Genomic DNA, 18,031 nt, shown 5'->3' with positions numbered 1-18,031 from the left:
TAAGGAGAAATTGATAGGAGAGAACATGATTTCTGGCCGGAGGGCCCTGAGTTTGGTTAAAAAATTGATCCAGGCTTGGAGAATTGTCATTGGAAAGGGCGTGGCTTGGGAAGTGAGGTGAGCAAGTCCTGAAACCTGCGGTAGTGAGGGGAGCAGCTGGAGCCCCCTACCAGATTTGAAGACCTTTTTGTCCTAGGTAAATCTTCCTTCCTTGAAGACTTCGCGCTGCAGTTGGGAAAGTCAGCACGAGGCTTGCTGGCAGGAGGGAGATGACAACTCCGTCTTAGCTGCTGTTTTATCCCTTTAAGACGCATCGACAAATTAGCAAATGCTCAGTTACTTCCATCAGGACCAAAACAGGGACGGACACTGAAACTCCGCCCACCGTCACGGACACGGGGGGGGGGGGGGGGGGGGGACGGACACTGAAACTCCGCCCACCGTCACGGACACGGTGGGGGGGGAGGGGGGACGGACACTGAAACTCCGCCCACCGTCCCACCGTCATGGACGCGAGGGCCATCTAAAGGCTCATGGAAAACGGGCTGATGGAAAAACGATGCATGGATTTCCAAAATTTTTGCACCAAGCTAAACTTACCTTTTAATTCTGGTTTTCCATGAACGTTTGGAAGCCCCCTCCCATGGTCTTAGCTGCGAAAGAAGCAGCTCAGTCGAGTGCTAGGTGTTCGGCTCCCATCAGGCTTTGTTCTCTGGTGCACAGCTCTTACTACAGGTCTGGCGAGAAGCACCTTACCCAGGGTGATGCTTCCCTCGCAGCTCGGATCTGCAGGAAAGGAGTCCACATACCTTCGGCGGAGCTGTTTTCCCAGACAGGGGAAGGCACGAGTCCTGTTTCCCTTCTGCTGCCTGGCAAAGGCATGTAATTAACACCACACAGCCACCGCTGGGCTATTGCAACTCTTTAGATTAATCACGGTCGTGCCATACCCCTCCCCTTTCTGTCTATTTTTAACCACCTCAAAAATCCCTGTTACTTACCAGTGATTCCCCGTGTTAGGCGGATAATTCCCTGCGTCCCTCAGAGGGAGTGAATCCTGCATCCTAATTGTCCTGTTAGCTTCCCTATTTCGGAGCTGATGAAAACGCGAAGAGAAATAATGCATTAATGTGCAGTTTCCCTCCCGATAGGCTAGGCATCATGTATAATTTATTTTCTGCAAGTGCTATAAATAACTAGGCAAAAAAAAAAAAAAATCTGTTGATTCCAGTGGGAGACAGGCCTGAATTGTCACAGTCCCACTGACATCATGAACTTAATCCAGTGCGGATGGAAGTGGCGGCTGCTTGGGCAGAGCGTGCCACTCATATTTTAGCATTAGGAAATTGATCCATACGTGTGTTTCTTGAGATTTCTCTGCAGTGCGTGTGCCTTTCCATTTGTGAAAGGTAAATGGACATGGAGGTGAGAGAAAGTACCAAGTTCCTCCAGACACACCCAAGCTTCACAGGTGCACCTGTCTCTTCTCTTCCTCTTCTTCCTCTTTGACCACTTCCTTTCTGGGGAGAGGGGCTTGGGGGCTTCCTTTCTGGGGGAGGGGTTTGGGGTAGGGTCTCCTATTTAGAATAAGATTTGCAATGCAAATGATTTGGGCAGTCTGTTATGCCCGATGGTCAGTGCGCAGAAAATATTATGAAACCACTGTTTGCAGGGAAGTCCATTCAAAGGGGACCAGGAAAGGCAAGCTTCGTAAAATGCTTTCTGTTCTGGCAACTCTTGTTCATCCTGGGATTGCTCAGTATAAACGGAAACTTTTGGTTCTGCACTTTAAACAGCCTGCAGCTTTTAAGCAAGCGCTCGGGTTTCTGAGAATTAAAAGCACGGCTGGGAGCCGAGCAGGAACCAGGAGAGGAGTGAGTTATGGGCGTCGCGGGGGCGGTTAGAGCCTTTGGCAGACCTGGACGAGAGGAGCGCGGATGGTGAGGTGGGAGAATGGTTTGCCGGCTTCTCGGCTGTGATGGGCGGCTCGCAGCCGTGTTCTCCAAGTCCCTCATATGTCTGGAAAAAGGAGCCTGCAGTAACCGCACGTTTCCTGCTGCTCCGTTCACCGACGACTGAACCTGTGCAGTCAGCAGTGTTTTCCGGCTTCTCCCCCAGTTCTGCCAGTGCCAGCCCGGCCGAACAGAGGGTCACTTTGTTCTGTTCCCCAGCTTTGTTATTTTGGGGTGCAGGGGTGAGCTAGCAGCCGTCCGGACTCTTTCCTAAGCCATTAAGCAGGTAACTTATTACTGTCATTGTTGCAGTTGCAAAACGATGGAGCAGTCCCCATAGATGAGGCACCATTTGCTGTATACTCACATGCGCGCTCCCATCCAGTCTGTACAGCAACCTTATGATCTAGAAGTCACTGTCATTTACCAAAGAGGAACCTGAGGCTCAGCTTTCTTGCCCAAGGTCAAGTGGCAGGGCAGGGGGCAGAAGCCCAGGCTGTCTGACCTCCAAGCCAGCCCCTCACCTGGGAGCCCTGCTCTCACTTGGTGGAGGCCACTCTGTCCACCTGTCCCCACCACCTCTTGGTCACCTGCTGCCTGTTGGGCTGCAGAAGCAGCCTCCTCTTTACTGCCTGCAACACAGCCCTCTTGTCTCTCCTGACTGCACCTGCCCCCTCCCCGACAGTCTTCAAAGTGAGCTGTGGAGTGAGGCCAGCCACCCAGCAGGAAATGCCTTCTGTGCCCCCAGAACAAGGGGAGGGGCACCTCCAAAGGCCACCGTGTACCGAGCCTCACTTCGGGGGCGGCTGAGTGAGTAGGAGTGGTAATACATGGAGAGCAAATTGATGCACTTGGAGGCTCCGTCCTAAGCAGGCGGTGGCTCAGCTCCTGCCTCCTTTAGCTCAGATGCCATTCAAATGGACACGCCCCCAAAGGCAGGCAGATGTAGGACCGGTGTGGGTCCTCTCCCTGACCCTGGCTCCCCGCATGGCAGTGTGCCAAGCCTTGCAATAGGCGTTTCCACCAACGTGGCCTGATCTGTCTCTGCCAAGCAGGCTGGGAAAGAAGTGTCAGTGCCCTGGGTCCGTAGGTGAACTGGGACCTGCAGAGGTGAAGGGGTCACCCCAAGTCTCAAGGGTGGGGCGTGGCTGCAGGTGCACTCTTCCCGGGGGGGAGCTCCTTCTGCTCTCCCCCCCCCCAGCCCTAATCTCCTCTTGTCACTTGACCTTCACCTGCCCTTCCCATCTCTCTCCTATGTCCCCCTCTCAACCCCCTCCCCCAGCCGCTCTTACCCCCTTTCCGGCCTCTGCTCCTTTGGCGCTCTCCCTCCTGGCTCACACCCGAGTGGCCCCTTCCATGCCTTCCTCATTTGGCATCTCACCTGGGGCTCCCCGCTCTGGATGATTTCTTGGTGGGCTGTCGTGGGCTTGGGCTATGGGGCGCTCGGAGACATGGAGACCCAGAGCCTGGCCTCCTGGAGCCCTGGGTTCAGGACACACGGCCTGCTGGCTGTGTGGCCACAGCCTGGCACTCACAGTCTGGGCTCTGTGAAATGGCTCAAGGCTCTAAGCTGCCTCCCATAGCTCCACAGCGGGCTCGGACATCATGCTTTGGAGTCGTAGTGCGTAAGATCTACACATCAGTGCCCTGCTGTGAGCCTGGCGAGTTAGGGAAGAGTGTTGAGGATTGAACTGGACAGGGACGGCTTCCTGGAGGGGATGGGACTTGAGTGGGGATAAGGACTGCATGCAAAGACATGGGCAAAGCTCGGACTTCCTCGTCGGAATAACTTTCTGTAGCCAAGAGCCCATTTTGCCGCACACTTTACCTTGGATGTGGTTACTTTACAGAGTAGCAGTGTGCATTTCAGCATCACCAGCCAAAGAAACGACTTAAACTTTGCTTTTTAAACCTGTTAGTGTGTGTTTTATTTACTTATTATTTTTAAAGTATTTATCTGAAAGGGGGAGAGAAAGAGAGAGAGAGAAAGAGAGAGAGAGAGAGTTTTTCCACCTGCTGGTTCACTCCCTAAATGGCCTCAACAGCCAAGACTAGGCCAGGCCAAAGCCAGGAGCCTGGAACTCCATCCTACCCTCCCACATGGGTAGCAGGGGCATCCTCTGTTGCTCTCCTAGGTGCACCATCCGGGAGCTGGATCAGAAGTGGAGCAGCAGGGGACTCAAACCCCTCCTCCAATACGGGATGCTGGGGTCGCAGGCAGCAGCATAGCCCGCAGCACCACAGCGGCCACCCCAGTGTGTGCTTTTTAAAGAGCTCCTTCCTCCCCTGGATTTCTCCACATGCCCACACCTACTCTCCTGGCCTCCGAGGGCATGCCTGGTAGTCGTGTGTCTCTGCCATCGAGAGTCAGGGTAGCCTGGGGCAGCAATAAGGATGTGGAACGGGAGTGTAATGCTCATTGTGACCCTGCGGTGGCGCTGTTTCCCACCAGGGGGATGCCTGGCTCGGGGGTTTAACAGGTGAGAGGCAGCACATCCAACAGACTAAACAGGCATTGCCTACGAGGGGCTGTTCTGCAAAGGCTGGAAGTGCAGTGTTCCCAGACTAATTCAGCCCTTTGTCACAGGGTCACTTGCGAGGTTTCAAGAACGTTGTTCTGGGAGCTTCCTTGCTATCTTGTCTTTTTTGAAAGCGGGGTCTCCCCAGATTTGTTTAAAGCGTTGAGCTCTTTGGCCACACCGAGGAAGCTGTTTATCTACAGGCAGCTGTGTCAGGAGCTGTGCTGTCAGACAGATCGCCCTGCGCCAGCCAGCTCCCCTCCTGGGATCTCCTAGAGCGAAGCGTGCTGCGATGGCCCCCGTGCTCCTCCCCGGCCCCCCGGCCTTCCCGCCCCCCTGTCCCGCTTGGATCTGATGATGAAAAGTACGGACTCGACCGTTCCCACGAGAGCTCATGAGCGCTTCTTTTAAACCCCTGTCCCCAGATTTCGTTGTTCACCAGACTCTGCCCTACCAGTCGGTGTCGGTGGATACGTTCAACTCCAAGAACGACGTGTTCGTGGCCATCGCCCAGCCGGGCATGGAGAACTGCATGGTGCTGGAGTGGGACCACATCGAGATGAATTTCCGCAGCTACGACAACATCACAGGTGTGTGTGGCCGTGAGCAGGTGCACGGCCTAAAGCCCGAGAGAGCAGAAGCCTTCTGTCTCCATCGCGTCCGGGGATGGGGTGGGGGTGCGGCAGAGGGCAGGGAGGGCTTGGCTGTCCAAGTTCTTAGGCCAGGGAAATACGCTGCAGCCCACCCTCATTGTCTCGCCAGTTTTTTCCTGTTGGTGAGAGCAGACCCTGGAGGCGTTCTGGAGGTGATCTTATTTATTGCTGGTGATCAATAAATAAGAGCTCCTTCTTCCCCTGGATTTCTCCACATGCCCACACCTACTCTCCTGGCCTCCGAGGGCGTGCCTGGTAGTCGTGTGTTCCTGCCATCACGAGTCAGGGTAGCCAGGGGCAGCACTAAGGATGTGGAACGGGAGTGTAATGCTCATTGTGACCATGCAGTGGCGCTGTTTCCCACCAGGGGTATGCCTGGCTGGGGGGGAAGGGAGAGGGGTGGGTTGCAGGGGAGAAGTGGGACGTCTCTTCCGGAAGTCACACCAAGAAGCGCTTGGTCTTGAGTGGTTGGAACAGCCTAAGAGTTCTAGGAGTCAAATGATGCCTTTTGAGTTTCACCAAGCCGACTGTTAACTCATGGTCCCAGATGCCCCATCCCTGTTCCTGGTGCACCCCCCCACGCCCCCGCTGGGTCCTGGCGATCACCACTTTCATTTCGTAAGTGCACACGACATGAGAATAAGGACCTCCCTATCCAGGCCTTTGAGGTGTGACTTAGTTAACACTTCCTTTGATGCTGTCACGGGCTCCCGGTGTGTTAGCATCACGCAAAATGGACTGTGGACTTGCTCTTTCAATAAGTGGGCAGAATTGAAATAATCTTACCAGGACTTCGCTTTTATCCAAGTGCACTCTGATAATAACCCCGAGTTTGTAAACAGTGGCGGCCACACCAGCCTAATTAGCGCCCTGTGGGAGAATTTCCTTTCAAGATTCTGAAGAGCAGCCTTAGAGAGAAGCCCCACTAGGAGAATTCTGGGTGGGGCGGGCTCCTAGGGTTTGGGCTTCACAGCAGCAGGTGCACGGAGGCAGGGAGACTGGAGAGGGTCGTGTTCACCCCTTGGGGCCGAGAGCCGGCTCAGATGCTCCTGGCTGCTGGCCGCCCAGTGCCGAGCTCCCCTCCCCAGGTGCAGACCCAGCACAGAGCGGCTCTGCTGGACCCGCCTGGGGCGCTGGCTGCAGCCGCAGAACCCTAAGCCCAATCCACGCTGAAAGGGAAAGTGGTGAGAGAGGCCCGCCCCACCCTGGTGGTTTCTTGCTCTTTAGGGAGGGATAGATGGGCCGGCCTCAGTACCTCTGCTCCCCTCCCCAAGCCCTTCCCGCCCCCTGTCTTCGCTGAGACCTGCGAGGAGCCGACACTGGTTCATTTCCCTGGAGATCCCCAGCTTCCCTGTCTGAGGACCAGCAGGGGTGCTGGAGCGGCGTGAGCAAGGGAGCCGGGGCAGGTGGCGGAGGTCTGGGTAGGACGCGGTCAGTGCGGGTGGAGTACAGGTGGCCGGGGCCGGAGCCCTAGCTGGAGCTTGCTGGTGTCCAGGAAGTCCCCAGCCCTTTGGTCTCTGTATCTGAGGCTTCTGGGAGCTGGTGAGCTCCTCCATGCAGCCCACCTGGACTTGTCCCAGCCAAGCACAAGAAATGAGACTCAATGGTGTGATGGCTCCACCTAGGAGTTCCAATGCCCAGCCTGTCAGGGTTCTCCTGGCTCCAGCTCTTACCAGCTGGTGACTTGGGCCAAGTTACTTCATTATATGGGTCTCCTTCATCTGTAAGTGGGACTTCTCTAAGTTTCCATTTCATCCGTGAAAAGGGATCAGCACAGTATTGGACACAGGGGAATGTGATAAGGATTTCATGGGGCTGATATCCAGCAGCCCAGGGCCTGGCCTGTGAAATCCTCCCCAGCTGTCAGCTTTACCAGTGGGAGAACACGTGGGAACAACTCTCTTTCTTTCCTAGCAGACACCAACTTTTTGGCTTCGGTTAAGACCATCCAGTGACTTTCACAAAGCACAAGGATGCAGGGGAGGGCAGAGACCGCCTGGGGGAGGCAGGGTGGTGGCAGAGAAGGTGGACTGCCCGGCGGAGGGAGGAATGCGGCTGCCCCTCGCTGGCTGGGTGCAGTGAGATGTGAGGGAAAGCCCCGTGCACACACACACACACACACAAACACAGGGCATCCCGGGGAACTACACTGGCTCTGCACGGGAGCGCGGTGAGCCTGGACGGGCTGCCCCGCGCTGGCCGGCCTGCCTCGCTGGGCATGTTCTTTGGCCATGGAGTGACTCTAGAGTCAGGAAGGATGGGGCAGGGTTTTCTCAGTCCAAGCCCAGCAAGCCTGGGGCACCTGCTTCCTCCTGCTGACCGTGGCGTGCCAGGGACAGCTCCAGCTGCCCGTCTGCTCCAAGGGGGAGGGAGAAGCCCACGGTCATGCTCACCCTGAGGTCTGCACCACCATCTTCTCTTGTTCTCTCTGCGTCTCTGTTCAGCTCATCCATTTTTGCTTCATTTGCTTGGCCTTTTGATTTCTGCGCGACCAGTCTGTTCTAACTTGTAATTCCCCTTCCTGCCTTCGCGCACACACACACACACACACACACACACGCACACGCACGCGCGATGAGCTCTGCTCCTGACAACTCCGAGACTGGACAGAGGTGTTATGAAAGGAATTCTTTCTTAGACGGCCCCTCCCCAGGCAGGGCAGGCAGGCCTCAGGCCACCTCTGGGTGACAGGGGTCCTCCACAGCCAGGTGACTTGAGCAGGGACAGGGAGCAATCAATGCAGCCTTTGAAACGCAGCTTGAGCCCCAAAGCCTTAAAAACGCATGCAATGTTTCCCCAACAGTTCCTACTTTTAAGAACATTGCCAGATGGTTTTAAAACCTGCTATTCAAGCGTATGTTGAAGAAAATGTTATTTAGCACTAATGAAGAACTTAGAATTAACTGTGGTGCCCAACGAGAAGGGATTAGTTAAATAAAATGCTGTGCATCCATGCAGTGGGGTGCTGTGTAGTGTTCAGAAAAGCAAGCTGTTGAAGATTCAGCTACATGGGAAAATGTCCACAGCAAAGGGATCCAGTGGAAAAAACTAGACTTTAAAAAGTGTATGTATGGCCGGCGCCACGGCTCACTAGGCTAATCCTCCGTCTGTGGCACCAGCACCCTGGTTCTAGTCTCGGTTGGGGCGCCGGTTCTGTCCCAGTTGCTCCTCTTCCAGTCCAGCTCTCTGCTGTGGCCCAGAAGTGCAGTGGAGGATGGCCCAGGTCCCTGGGCCCTGCACCCTCATGGGAGACCAGGAGGAAGCACCTGGCTCCTGGCTTCAGATCAGCACAGAGCACCGGCCGTAGCGGCCAATTGAGGGGTGAACCAACGGAAAAAGGAAGACCTTTCTCTCTGTCTCTCGCTCTCTCTCACTGTCTAACTCTGCCTGTCAAAAAAAAAAAAAAAGTGTATGTATAGTCCAAGTCCCAGTTTTTTAAAAGAAGCATGTGTGAATATGTGCACAAAGAGGAAACAGATCCACTTAGTGTTTTTTGTTTGCAGTACAGTGAGTTTTACTTTCATCTTTTTGCTTTTTTCACAAATTTGTTTATTTGAGAAGCAGAGAGTCAGAGAGAGATACAGACGAGACAACCTCCCATCTACTCCCCGAATGCCCACGATGGCCAGGACTGGGCCAGGCTGCAGCTGGGCGCCTGGAACTTAATCTAGGTGTCCCACATGAGTGACAGGAGCCCAATGACTTGAGCCGACCCTGCTGCCTCTTAGGGTGCACGTTAGCAGGGAAGTTGGAGTCAGGAGCCGGAGCCAGGAATTGAACCCAGGTCCTGTGATAGGAGATAGGGTGTCTTCACCATGGTCTTAGCCACTGGGCTACACACTGCCCCTGCTCTCGGGTGGCAGGGTGTAGACCAGAGCCAGACGCCCTGGATTTGAATTCCAGGCTCCACCGCACACATTAGCTTTGCTACTTCATGTAGATTTCCCACCTTCTCCTGTCTCCTGTTGGAAGTTTCTCTGTGAAGTGGGGGTGAGGGTGATAAGAAGTAAGTGCATGTGAAGTGGTTGGCCTTGCAGGCCCTGCTTTGTAAGTTTGACCCCTTATTACCACCACCTTTTGCTTTATCCTCGGAAAACAATGTGAGAATCTGCTGTAATCAAGAGAAAGTAAACACCTCTCTCTCTCTGCTCCCAGGACAGAAATCGGGTGGTTATCCTTGTGAGTTACAGAGCCCGTTTGCTTTGATCTAAATTACCTAGGAAATTAAGGGCAAGAAATGACTTTTAATGGGATGACCCAGATCAAGGGTCTTCAGCCTTTCAGACGTGGGTGACCCCTTGTTTGCAGGCTGGCCTGGGTGTGGTGTGGGAGGTGACCCACAGAGCAGAGTGACCGCTGAACGTGGTCGCCTTTCCTTGCACGGTTCTGGCGCTGATATTTATGCTGTGCCTGCCAGGGCTTAGGATTTTCTAGACAGTCGCCTCAATTGTCTCATAATGGTAGCTGCTAATTATTAACCACCCGTGCTCTGGACCGAGGACAGCCACCGTGACTTGTGACGTGGGTCTTGCAGTCTCCCTGTAAGCGCATCAGTCTCATTTTGTGAGTTACCTGGCACAGGGTCAGAGACTGTGCAAGGAGCAGGGTGGAGTGTGGAACTCAGCTACCTGCTGTGGGCTCATCCACACTCTTCTTGGCTTCCTGTGGCTCTGCGGTTTCTTACTCTCTTGTCTTGACATTTATTTCCTTATTTATTTATTTCCTCAGGTTTTTCTTTTACTTGAAAAATATAGAGACAGACTTTCCACGCAGTGTTTCACTCCCACATGCGTGGGCTGGGCCGTGTGGGTGGCAGGGACCCCAAGACTTGAGCCATCACCTGCTGCTTGCTAAGGTGCACGTTAGCAGGAAGCTGGGATTGGGAGTGGAACCGGGACTGGAACACAGGCGCTCTGATGTGGGATTCAGGCGTCCCAAGTGGTGTTCGCCCTGCTCTGCCAAATCCCTGACCCTGTGCCTTTAAGAACTGATTCCTTTCCCCTCCTTTACTTCCCCTAAGAAGCTCCTTGAACTGCCTCCTTCTGTCCTGTGGAGCCAGAAAGTGTCTTTTTATAGGGTCATTTTTTAAATGAATTTTTGATTGACAAATAAAAATTAAATGACTTACCATGTACAACATGTTGTTCTGAAATAAGTATACATTGTGGGATGACTCAATCAAGCGAATTAACATCCTTTTTTAAAAAAATAACGCGAAGACGGTTCATTTTGCGAGTTAGTGAATTTCCCAAAGTGTCGCTGGTCTCTTGAGACTGCTGAGACCCTGAAGACCTCACAAACCCTATCTCTATGGTGGCATATTCTGATCAAAGAGTTTTTAAAATTTGAAAGACTAACAGAGAGAGGGAGGGAGGGAGAGGGAGAGGGAGAGGGGGAGAGAGAGAGAGAGAAAGAGAGAGAAATCTCCCATCCACTGGTTCGCTCTGAAGCCAGAAGCCTGGAACTCCATCCAAGTCTCCCACATGGGTAGCAGGAGCCCAAGCACTTGGGCCATCTTCTGTTGCCTTCCCAGGTGCACTAGCAGGGAGCTGGATTGGAAGTGGAGCAACCGGGACTTGAACCCATGCTCCAATGTGGGATGCTGGTGTTCTAGGCAGAGGCTTAACCCATTGCACCACAATGCCAATGCCCTAGGAGGCATGCTTTAAAAAGACATTGAAAAGAAATTTGAGGGGCCGGCGCTGTGGTGCAGAGGGTTAACACCTTGGCCTGAAGTGCCAGCATCCCATATGGGCACCGGTTCTAGTCCCAACTGCTCCTCTTCCAGTCCAGCTCTCTGCTATGACCTGGGAAAGCAGTGGAAGATGGCCCAAGTCCTTGGGCCCCTGCACCCCTGTAGGAGACCAGGAAGAAGCCCCTGGCTCCTGCCTTCAGATCGGCAGTTCCGGCCGTTGCGGCCAATTGAGGAGTGAACCATCGGATGGAAGACCTCTCTCTGTCTGTCTGTCTCTCTCTCTCTCTTTCTCTCTCTGCCTTCTCCTCTCTATGTGTAACTCTGACTCTCAAGTAAAAAATAAATAAATCTTTGAAAAAAAAAAGTTTGGCTTTGTGGTTAAATCCACGTAAAATCCACCATCCTGCCTGTTCTTGAGTATACTGCTCAGGGGCGTTAGGTATGTGCACGTGGTGTGGCGTCCGTCTCCAGAACTCTCTTCATCTCCAAAAGCTGAAACACTGGATCCGGTAAACAACAGCTCCTCACACCCCACGGCCTCCAGCCTCGGGCAACCAGCCCTTTCCTTTCTGGCTCTGGGAGCTTGATTCTTCCGGATTCTTCTCGTATAAGCAGAGTCACTCAGTATCTGTCTTCTTGTGACTGGCTTGTTGCCTTTAGCGTGGTGTCCCCATGGTCCGTCTGTGCTGTAAGCGTGTCAGAATTGCCTTCCCGTTGAAGGCTGAGTAATGTCCCCTGTGTGTCCGAATCCCGTTTGTGCTTACTGATGCGTTGACTCTGTGTGGGTAAAGACGCTGGGCATGGCGCGTCTTGGTCTGTGAGAGCTGCAGTCAGAGAGTGCCATCCCTGGGTGGCTACAAGCAGCAGGAAGTTATTCCACAGGGTTCTGCAGGCTGGCAAGTTCAAGGTCAGGGCAGGAGCAGATTCGGTGTCTGGGGAGGGCCCAAGGTGCACTTGGAGCCACAGTCGCACTAACGCCTTCCCCTCTCTCTCGCACACAGGCCAGTCGATCGTGGGCTGCAAGGCCATCCTCATCGACGACCAGGTCTTCGTGGTGGTGGCCCAGCTCTTCGGCGGCTCTCACATCTACAGATACGACGAAAGCTGGACCAAGTTCGTGAAATTCCAGGACATTGAAGTCTCGCGCATCTCCAAGCCCAACGACATCGAGCTGTTCCAGATCGAAGACGAGACGTTCTTCATCATCGCCGACAGCTCCAAGGCGGGGCTCTCCACCGTCTACAAATGGAACAGCAAGGGCTTCTACTCTTACCAGTCTCTGCACGAGTGGTTCCGCGACACGGACGCCGAGTTTGTGGACATCGACGGGAAGTCGCACCTCATCCTGTCCAGCCGTTCCCAGGTCCCCATCATCCTGCAGTGGAACAAGAGCTCCAAGAAGTTTGTCCCGCACAGCGACATCCCGCACATGGAGGACGTGCTGGCCGTGAAGAGCTTCCGCATGCAGAACGCCCTCTACCTGTCCCTCACGCGCTTCATCGGGGACTCCAGGGTCATGAAGTGGAACAGTAAGCAGTTCGTGGAGATCCAGGCGCTCCCGTCCCGAGGGGCCATGACGCTGCAGCCGTTTTCTTTTAAAGAGAATCACTACCTGGCCCTGGGCAGTGACTACACCTTCTCCCAGATATACCAGTGGGATAAGGAGAAGCAGCTCTTTAAAAAGTTTAAGGAGATTTACGTGCAGGCGCCCCGCTCCTTCACGGCCGTGTCCACCGACAGGAGAGATTTCTTTTTTGCGTCCAGTTTCAAAGGGAAGACAAAGATTTTTGAACACATCATCGTCGACTTGAGCTTGTGAGGGTGTGACTGGGGGATCCGAAGGACACGCAGCGTTAGCTCTCCCGGAAGAGAAGCCCGAGGAGATGGAGATAAAATACGAAGTAAAAGCCAGGCTGAGAGCGCTGAAGCTCAAACTGCACTGGGGAAGTAGTTAGAAGTTTTCAAATGTTTAGGACTCACATTCTAATCAGGGATCACTCCTATTGGCTAACTGCATGACATGGCCATTCTACCATTTACAAAGACCTCGTAACGCCTGTAATTTCTGAGAAAAAGAATCCAGCATTTACTCTCACCACTTAGAAAAGTAATGTGCTGCTGTTCTCTCTCCCTCCCTCCCTCTCTCTGTCTCCCCCTCCTCTCTCTCTCTCTCTCCCCCTCCTCTCTCTCCCCCCTCCCCTCTCTCTCTTTCTCACTTTTTCATTAGAAGGAGAAAAGTGGGGATGATGGGACAGCTCTGTAATGAAATAAAAAGCAAAGACGCACCCCTAGCGGTCGCTTTGTTGAGACTCGGAGAGCCGCAGTCCTAGCCGCCAGGAGGCGCTGCTGAGGGCTCTGCAGCCCTGTGGCCCTCCGCACTGATGCTTTGGGACTTCCTACCTTGCTGCAGGCAGGGCCCGGTGTTCCCGAATCTTCCTTAGGAGCAGAACGTCGGCTCTGCCCTCGCTCCTATGGCTACCTGTCGCGGGTGTGTTAACAACCCAGTGTTTGATGTTGCCCCCTGTGCCACAGAGGAAATATTCCGCCGCCACACGTGTGCGCTCGGCATGGGCCGTGGGCCCGGGAGTGAGACAAAGCTGTCGTCTCCTCTTCCTCTTGCTTCAAAGCTGACCCGCGTGGTGGCCGGGGCAATCATGCTTGTTTGATGCTCTCCACGATGCACCTGCCTCACCAGAATCCTTCCTTTGAGTTTGTGGGTAACTAGCAGACGGGCCAAAGACTGAATGGTGCTTTTTATCCTGTCCTCAGTGGGATGCAGGAGCTACTGCCGTCTGATGTGCATTTGGGAGCGGGCTAGAAGTGAGATTTTATGGAGTCAAAGGGGCTTGCACGCAGATCTCGGTGCGTTTTGAAGCTGAGAGGTGGCCTTTGATTGGCGCGGGGCCTTGCCCTCTGGACAGCTTAGTATTTCAAGTGACAGATACCAGCTACCTCCCTGCCCACCTGCCTACCTCCCTACTCCTGCAGCAGTCCGGTGTGGCTGAGTCGCTGGTGTTGCCGCTGCCGCCGCTGTCCTACTAAAGATACTACGGATGCCGGCGCCGCGGCTCACTAGGCTAATCCTTGCGGCGCCAGCACACCGGGTTCTAGTCCCGGTCAGGGCGTCGGATTCTGTCCCGGTTGCTCCTCTTCCAGTCCAGCTCTCTGCTGTGGCCCGGGAATGCAGTGGAGGATGGCCCAAGTGCTTGGGCCCTGCACCCCATGGGAGACCAGGATAAGCACCTGGCTCCTGGCTTGGGACCAGCGTGGTGGGCCGGCCGCGGCGGCCATTGGAGGGTGAACCAACGGCAAAAGGAAGACCTTTCTCTCTCTCTCTCTCTCACTGTCCACTCTGCCTGTCAAAAAAAAAAAAAAAAAAAAAAAAAAAGATACTACGGAGCCCAGCCCGGCTCAGCACAGGGCCACGCTTCCCTCTCCCCAACTTTAAGCAAGGAGTCCCACACAGGGCCATGGTTGTCGCAGGGTCGTCCTGTCCAGGCTGATCAGCAGGAGCCGAGAAACTGAATCCCCAGACCAGAGCTGCTCCCAGGGCACCAGGTGGGCTCTCCAGTGTGGTGCAGAGGGGAAGCTGACGGAGACTGGCCTTGTGGGAGGGGCCGCACGTGTGTCTTGCTTGCATGGCTGGGCCCTTCTGAGAACACGAAGTGAAAGCTCCCAGGGAGGGTAACTCAACTTCTTCTCCCCTTGCCAGGAAGGCAGCCCTGTGGTGTATTTGTTTGATGATCCGTTGGCACAGCCTGCGTGGGTAGATGTTTGCCTGCAAATGCGAATGTTTGTGCTTCCTGACTGTAAGCAGTGCAGACCAAGGCAAGAAATAGCACTCGGAGGATGCGCTGAGCTGGTGAGGGCTCATCAGCCCCCACGTCCATTCTGCAACCAGGGAGCTTAAGGAACCAACTCGCCCACACACATCAGTGTTGCTGCTGCAAACATTTTGACTAACTACAAAGCAAACAGGAGAAAAGTATTTTTCCAAAAAAAAAAGAGTATATATTTGAAAGAGGGAGAGAGACAGACAGAGACAGAGAGGGAGCTGACCTCACTCGGCAGGTACCCACGGCAGCAGGGGCTGGGCCAGGGCTGAAGCCAGGAGCCAGGAACTCAATCGAGGTCTCCCCCATGGGTGACAAGAACTCGATGACTTGAGCCATCACCGGACTGGAGCCAGGTATTCCACTGTCGGATGTGGCATCTTAATCCGTAGACCAAAGACCCATTCCTGTTGTCATTTTTAGGCACAAATAACTCTTCCTTTTGCCTTTTTTTTTTTTTTTTTGCCCTCTTGGTTTCTTTGCATTGGCTCCAAGTGCCCAGATTCCCACTGAAGGTGGACAGCTCTGGCAGTAGAGACAGGCGAGCTGTTCTTTCTGCTGCCGGGAAGCCTCAGATAGACCCTGGGTGGAAGAGGTGGCAGCTGGCAAGGAGACATGGAAATGGTCCCAGCACTCACACAGAGTGGGAAGGGCGCTCCCATTCCGGTCACTGGCAAAGCAGGTGCCCTGGGGCATCATTTCGCAGTGTGCCCCTCCCCCCCAGAGCCTGCCCTCCCTTTCCCTCCCTGCCCTAGCTTCTCAGCTGTCCTTACCATGCTGGTGACCACTGCCTCCAGCCTGGACAAGCAGGAAGCACAGGGTGTTGAGCTGAGGGTGGGGGAAGAATATTTGTGAGCATAGACGGGCCTTTGGGGAAGAAAGAGCTCCAGGCAATGGGGGTGGGGCGTGAGAATCCACTCAACTGCAATCGGATTTTCAGTTCTTCTTTTTTTAAAAAATGTGTGCAAGACTAGAGTCTGCAGTCTGCAGAATGCTAGGGCTGGGGGAGGGGACAGTTGTTCCAGCCAACTGAGGACAGCAGCGTAGCTGTTCTTGGCACAGGTAGTAGAAGCTTTGCTTTATTAATCTTCCCATTCCATCCCAAGAATCCCTAAAGTCTTAGGTAATTTCTGCAAGAAATTCTCTTCTAGTAATAACGTGAACCAAAACCCCAACCCAACCATCCTGGCAAAAGTCCCAGGCAGGGAAACCCCTGGGACCACCCTGTGGCGATTGGCTGCAGGAGGCGCTGTCCGGGCATCCACGCACTTGTGTCCCTCCCTTGGTCATCTCCGTGGCTGGGCTCCCAGTGGCTCCTCTGCACAGTCACGTGGCTTTCAGGCCACTGCCTTAATGTGAGAACTTGTCCCCAGACAGTGCAGGACTGGGAGTAGCTGTCTTATAAAGTCTGCACTAACACCCTTAACCTGGGAAGCACTGTGTTCCTGGCAGTGGAGCCTGAGCCCGCCTTGCATTCCCGCCAAGCTTTAGATATTTTGTGTGTCCATTTGTGTGCAGCTCATTTGCTCGTAAATGGTTCTTCAGTGGGTTGGAGGTATCGTCCTCATTTCAGGGAGGAGATAGACATGAAATCTAAGTGGTGTTTCCTGCCCCTGTGCAGTCAGTCGTGGATGGCAGTGCTCGGACGTTCAGGTCAGGTAGTGGGCATTGTATTTGCTTTGTATGATGCTCTGGGGGTACCCTCCCAAAGAAAGACTTTCCTTTTTTGTTACGGGTTTGGATATAGCAGCACCTAGAGATAAAGTAACAAGTGCGAGAAAACGGGCAGAGCCGGAAGACAGCCATGATGAAGGGCAGCTCTCCATCGACTGGCCCATTGACCGATGAGCAAACGTCACACAGCTGCTACGACACGCAAGGCCCTGCTTCTGAAAGTCTCCCAGCAGGGAGAGTCTGCTGTTTCAAAGCGGCCTGCTGGCTGGCCCGGTTGTCTCTCCCCACTCTTAGCGAAGGTTCGGGCGCCTCTGGCTCTTGTCACGGAGTACAAGAGCGTGCCGGGGAGAATTAAAACCCAATGCACGACGGTGATGAATGGCTCGTGGCCCTAGGCGGCCTTCGGGGAACACACTGGAAGTGGCAGTGCTGCGTTTTCCTCCGCATGGAGTGCGTGCGAGGCTGTGTATTTTTAGGTAAGAAATCAGCGTGGGATGCCAGAAGTTTGGCTGCCAGGAACTCTCCTGATGGAAAGTTCTCTGGCAGGGGCTGCGATGGAGGACAGCGCGGGTCTCAGGAGGGGGTCTATTCGAATGCCACCTAAAGAAAATTCCTTCAGCCCGCTTTCTGGGCCCCCTGCAGAGGTCCCAGCCTCTCCCGCACAGGGGAAGCTCTGTAACGGGACAGTGGCCAGCAGCTCCCTGGAGTGGAATGCAGTGAACCTGTGTGTAGGCGGTGAGGAAGGTGGGGGACAATAGAAAGGGGGCGGGCAGGAACGCATGGGCAGGTGGCAGGCACTCTTTGGGGGAAGCAGAAGGAAACTTGGAAGGAGAGAACCACTGGTCATGATTTCCTTTGCCTCTGCCAAGCAAGCAGAGAGCAGAATGGCCGGGCAGATGCACGGCATCCCAATTTTTAATGCAAAAGACCCATTGCAGTGCTACCTGCGTGGATTACGTCATGACGCTACCGAGAGGAACGGTTATCTTTACCGTGTCCCATTGCCTGTACAGGATCCGCCTTTTTTTCTAGTAGGAGACCGTATGCTCCCTGTCCGTCCCTGTGACTATCAACAACGTCCAAGGAGTGTGACAAAATAGGCCAGTGTGCACTTGGTACCATTTTTCTGTATTTGAAATGCATACCTTAGGTGAAATCCGAATCGTTGATATGTATAAGAAAGCAAGTTTTGCAGGATTCAGGCTCTCATGAATGCATTTCAAGGCTGTGTATATATTTAGCCCTTTTTGGTAAATAAAGTTAACAAATGATATGCCTCGTAATTCGGTATACTCTGTAAGCCTATGAATAAAAAGTAGTCTGTGCCTCGTGTGGCTTTGATCTCTGGTCTGTTTGAATATGGATACGTCCACTTGTGCCTCAGAGTTGAAGGGACACCCCTAAGGGACAGTAATATCTTTCTGGCTCACTCTCTGTTTAAGTGGGAGACGGGCCCCACAGGGAATTTTCTGAAACTCAATATTTTTATTTCTGAATAATTTTAAGTTTGCACAAAAGTCGCTGAGATGATACAGGGTTCCCAAAGATGCCTCGCGCAGTCTCCTCCAAGGTCAATATCCAGCGATTCCACTGTACGCTTGTCAAAACTGGGATCAACGCTGCCACGTCACTACTAATTAAACCTCAGGCTTCACTTGGTGTGCACCAGTTTTTCTGCATGTGTCCTAGTTCCCGTTCCAGGACT

At 53.8% G+C, this 18,031-nt stretch overlaps 1 protein-coding gene across 1 annotated transcript in view; it reads left to right on the top strand.

Annotated features, from left to right (window-relative positions):
- The window catches only part of LGI2 (leucine rich repeat LGI family member 2), a 31,926-nt gene extending 14,259 nt beyond the window's left edge, over positions 1–17,667 (top strand). The window contains exons 7-8 of the mRNA XM_051830514.2: positions 4,897–5,061; positions 11,821–17,667. Coding sequence (XP_051686474.2) covers positions 4,897–5,061; positions 11,821–12,638 — 983 coding nt within the window. The 3' untranslated portion in view covers positions 12,639–17,667. The remainder of the gene's footprint in view (positions 1–4,896; positions 5,062–11,820) is intronic.
- Positions 17,668–18,031: the final 364 nt, after the last annotated feature.

The sequence above is a fragment of the Oryctolagus cuniculus genome, chromosome 2, assembly GCF_964237555.1.
Source record: "Oryctolagus cuniculus chromosome 2, mOryCun1.1, whole genome shotgun sequence".
Taxonomy (NCBI): domain Eukaryota; kingdom Metazoa; phylum Chordata; class Mammalia; order Lagomorpha; family Leporidae; genus Oryctolagus; species Oryctolagus cuniculus.
This window is presented reverse-complemented; position numbering and strand designations above follow the sequence as displayed.